Raw genomic sequence first — 5000 nt, forward strand, 5'->3', positions numbered from 1 at the left:
GCGTTCCATTATTAAGTCTGAGCTGGAACTGGAAGCCGCCAACATAAAATGGACAAATGATAGCAGGCTGAAGCCAGAGAAAATAAAACCCCTCAGTCATTCGGTCCGCGAAGTCTCTCCTCTCCTCTTCTCTCTCACCAAACAACAAAACCTGTTGTTGTTTCCACGATGGCGGGGAAGAAAAGTGATTGGAACTGGCGCTGCACCAGAACTCTGCTGCAGCTGTGTCCACTCTTGTCATTATCTTACTCTAAACGCGGTCGTTTGAATGCGCCGCGCCATTCACGTCGCTATGAATCATTTTGTATCAGAAGTGGTCCTGGTGGGAATCAGTGGATTCATGAAATGAGGACAACAGAGGTGCTGCACTGTTTTCTCAGACGCAACCAAATATGGCTTCAGGAAAGCAAATCAGCACAGCCAGAGAGTGGGGTCCCCCACACCCTTAAAACAAATGTGTTGTCCCTATCTGGACACGGATATGTGTTGAACAGACACCACAAGTTGTGTTGTTTTTAATGCAACACATTTTGTGTAACAAATTAAAAAAAGAAAGCAACACAAACTTGTGTTGTCCCTATCTGGACACGGAGATGTGTTACATCAATACAAGTTTTGTTGTTTTCAACACATTGGTTTTAATAGTGCAGCGGCACACAGCAATGGCTGAAGATGTTGGACAGTTGCAGTTGCTACATTTGGGTCTGGTCATTTAGCTGATGTTTTTTTAAAAGTAAAGGTGGGCATTTTGCTCTTGTTCAGGCTGCACTATATGTGTTAATGTATAAAGAACGGTATGGCTGTATAACCTCCAACTTGTGAAGAAAGTAATTCCGTTACTGGCCTCCTTCCTGGCAGAAAAAAGATTTCTTTACTTTCTTTCCCTCTCCTCCACCTACTCGTCTCTCGCTCCCTCTCTCAGCTCCTGCTCTCCATCACCCACTCTCTCTTTCTTCTCCATGTCCCTCTCTCTCTATGATTCACTCTTTCTCTCTCCCTCCCTCTCCTCCCTCCCTCTCCTCCCTCCCTCTCCTCCCTCCCTTTCCCTCTGCTTTTAATGCTGCGTGTCTTTTCATTCTCTCCCCCTCTCCTCTTTTTTTTTCTACTCTTCTTGGCCAATGCTTGCGCTGCATCCATGCCGCCCCAAGGTGAGGACTGAGGCCCTGGATGGTTGGCGTTGGCTGGGGCTGAGGGCTGGGGGCTGGGGGGTGTTGAGGAACTGGAGGTGGGTGTGGGTGGGTGTGTGTGTGGGGGGGGGGGGGGGGGGGGGGGTGGGCTGAGTGAGTGAGACAGATGGCTCGAGGTCTCTGGGAGGGAGGTGACAAGAGAGCTGGCTCCGAAGGCCGCTGCCACGACAACTCCCCTGTCTCCGGACTCAGTCATCCCCATGTGTGACATCAAGCCAAGCTCCCACACACACACACACACACACACACACACACACACACTCATGTTCATGCCCGTGCACACACACACATATATACCGGTATATATGTATGTGTGGCTGAATGGCACTCAGGGCGGCGGTTGAAAAGGTTGCCTGTAACACCGAGGGCAGTGTGCAGATTACATACTGTCTCTTAGTTACTGCTTTTCCCATGGTTCCGACTTGTTTGTGTGCATGTCTCTCTCTCTCTCTGTCTCTGTGTTTGTGTGTGTGTGTGTGAGAGAGAGAGTGTCTCATTGTGTGTATTTTTAGGTATTGTTTGTTTGTTTTCTTCATTGTTTTGTTTGAATGTGCTTCCTGGCTAGCTTTCTCTCTCTCTCTCTCACTTAGCTTTTACATAACTCATAAGCAAAGATGTATGAACGCCTTGATAAAAAACAGTTCCTTTTCTTTTGTTTAAACTCCCTCTGGAAGCACACCACGTCAGTGGAGAGAGGACAAGTTGGGGTGCAACACTTAACTGTTGATTTAAGTCTTTGAAAAGCCACTCATCCAGACACAAGAGGAATCTGTAGGGATTGCTGCAGACACACTTTATCCGTGCCTCTCTGGTGTCAGCTGATGATGACTGGTGAGAGGCATGTGCATCACTGTTTACTAATGGGGATCCCTGTACCAGTTCTCCACTCCTTTCAATCACCATACGGTGTTTACCCCATTTACTAAAAGCAGGCACAATAAGGGAGGAGAGGGGTGGCTTGGGGTGAGGAGGAGGGGGGGGGGGGGTTGTCCCTCTCAGCCTTCTGAAGATTCCTACACAAACGCAGAATGCATCTGGAGGAGCTGTGAATGTGTCAAACGCTCACACCTTATCGGCCAGGAGACTAATGTCAGCCGAAAAATGGGTTTCTCCGAGGCAAAGAAAATGTCATAACATATCCCACTTCTCTGCATTGAAAGTAAGATGATATTTCCACCCGTGAGGGCTGAGCGCTAACGCTAGCTGTCACACTCAGGGTGCAGGACCAAAAGCCCAGTGAATAATGAGAGTTGTGTTGAATCATGGGAAAGCATGAGTACTTCACTGAGTACACACACACACACACACACACACACAGACTGTAGCCATGGGCGCATCCCGCGCTATGTTCCATTACACACTGCTGATGCAACAGAGCGGGCTGCGGAAATATTGCTGTGATGTCGAACCATGAACGTGCCATCCCTGAGCCATTTTATTGAAGATATTTTTCATCTCACACACACTCTGATGAAGGAACTGCAAACAGGGTGTTATACGTGACCTATTTGGAGTGAACTGCAATCAGTCAGGATGACATGACAGCATAGACTGTATATATAGACTATGCATGATAGGAAACACTACAGCATTAAACTGAACTGCTTTTTGGATGAAGTTTGTTTTAGCAACAACCTCTTTGTAAAGGAGCTAGAAGCAGAATATAGCATACATTGAAGACCAGATAAAACCACAAAACCATAAAGTTATATGGTGTACACTCTTAAAACGAATGTGTTGAAAACAACACAGCTTGCATTGTTTTCAACACATCTCTGTGTCCAGATAGGGACAATACAGTTTGTGTTGTTTCCTTTTTTTATTTGTTACACAATATGTGTTGAAAATAACACAACTTTTGTTGAAAACAACACAACTTGCATCATTTTTTAACACATGTCTGTGTCCAGACAGGGATAACACATTCGTTTTAAGAGTGTATGGTGTGTATATGGGGTCCATATACACTGCCTGCACTAGTACTGTACTATGGTGTATGGTGTGTCTATATAGCCTACTGCCTGCACTGACCCAGTGTGATATCTAAAGACGGCCTGAGCAGCAGGGCTTCCTCTTAGATGTGAGCCTGTGATCTCATTGAGAGAATTAGATGCCTGATTTTGCCTGTGCTGCCCACTGATTTCTGTGCTTCTCTTTCCTCCCACCACCCCCCCCCCCCCCCCCCCCCCCCCTCTCCCCGTGTGTGTGTGGGTGGGTGTGTGTGTGTGTGTGTGTGTGTGTGTGTGTGTGTGTGTGGCCCCAGCGAGGATTGTGAAGAGCAGGCAGTGGTGTGACATGGCCCCCTGCTCCGAGGGCGAGGTGTGTGGTCTCCTCTTCAACCGCTCTGGCTGGACCTGCACCAAGGGAGGCGGCCGCATCAAGACAGTCACGGTAAGACTGATCCGTCTCTCTTTCTCTCTCTCCCTCTCCCACTCCCTCTCTCTTCATCTCTCTCTCTACATCTCTCACTTTTGCCCCCTCTCTTTTTTGCCCACTCTCTGTATATCTGGAATTTTTCTCCCTCTTTCAAATCAGCTTCTCATTTCATATAATTTTCTCCCTCCCTCGCTCTCTCCCTCTCTTTTTCTCTGTCATATTTTTCTCATCATTCCCTCTCCTCCTCCACCTCTCCATGTCTGAGTGTTTTCTATCCATCTCTCCCTACCTCCCTTTCCATCCCTCCAACATCTATCGCTCCTCCTCATGTCTACATTTCTTTCTCAATTTACACTACCTCTGCCATACTGCTGTCTCATATTTCACTCCATTTCTTTATACTTTTTCCATTTTCTGTGTATATTCTCTCCTCTTTCTCTCTCCCTCTCTCTCTCTCTTCTTCTCTCCCCCCTTATTATGATGATGGTGATATACAGGGCCCCTGCCTGTGGCAAATGCCTTCTGAAAGGTGTCTGTGAATTCCATTTGCTTGTGTGCCGATTTATGATCAGAGCATGGATGTCATATGGAGTTCATAGGCATGCATATACGGCAGCAGGTGCAGATGCATTATCAGATCTGACATGTATTGAATGCATCCTCATCAGAAGGGTTTGTTATGGCTCCCTAATGCATTGTATCACAGCTAGAAAGCCAAGAGAAGACACATTACCATAAAACTGTTTCTCTTCAAACACCGACCAAGTTTTTTTTTTGCATGTGGTATTCCAGTGGAGAAAGTATAAGTATAAGTATAAGTATATATACTTTATTGATCCCATGAGGGAAATTTGATCTCTGCATTTATCCCAATCCGTGAATTAGTGAAACAGACACAGCAAACAGTGTACACACAGTGAGGTGAAGCACACACTAATCCCGGCGCAGTGAGCTGCCTGCATCAACAGCGGCGCTCGGGGAGCAGTGAGGGGTTAGGTGCCTTGCTCAAGGGCACTTCAGCCGTGCCTACTGGTCGGGGTTCAAACCGGCAACCCTCCGATTACAGGTCCAAAGTGCTAACCAGTAGGCCACGGCTGCCCCCAAAAGAAAGATGGAAGGAGAAAGTTTAGAGTTCATGATTTTTCACATGGTTACTTCTTCACCAAAGCAACATTATTTATAATGGAATCATTATAATGTAATAGACAGTCATTAAGTCATTATTAAATGCTCAGCTGCATCATGGGTAATTAGACGGAATTAAGTCATCTTGCGCCCTCACCTAGGGTGTGACACAGGGTCATTCTTTCTCCTTAAGATATGATGCTCTTGCAGAATTGTCTGGGTGTTAATTTTACGGACTGGTGGTTCCCAAAAAGTGGATGACGTTTTGATTTAGCTAGTTTGCTGCATTGTGTGCTGTTGTGTGGATGTAGG

General features: G+C 46.5%; 1 protein-coding gene across 1 annotated transcript in view; it reads left to right on the top strand.

Moving 5' to 3' along the window:
* Positions 1–5000, top strand: part of tafa5l (TAFA chemokine like family member 5, like) — a 49887-nt gene that overhangs the window by 18167 nt on the left and 26720 nt on the right. The window contains exon 5 of the mRNA XM_042099264.1: positions 3451–3578. Coding sequence (XP_041955198.1) covers positions 3451–3578 — 128 coding nt within the window. The remainder of the gene's footprint in view (positions 1–3450; positions 3579–5000) is intronic.

The sequence above is a fragment of the Alosa sapidissima genome, chromosome 7 (genome assembly GCF_018492685.1).
Source record: "Alosa sapidissima isolate fAloSap1 chromosome 7, fAloSap1.pri, whole genome shotgun sequence".
Taxonomy (NCBI): domain Eukaryota; kingdom Metazoa; phylum Chordata; class Actinopteri; order Clupeiformes; family Clupeidae; genus Alosa; species Alosa sapidissima.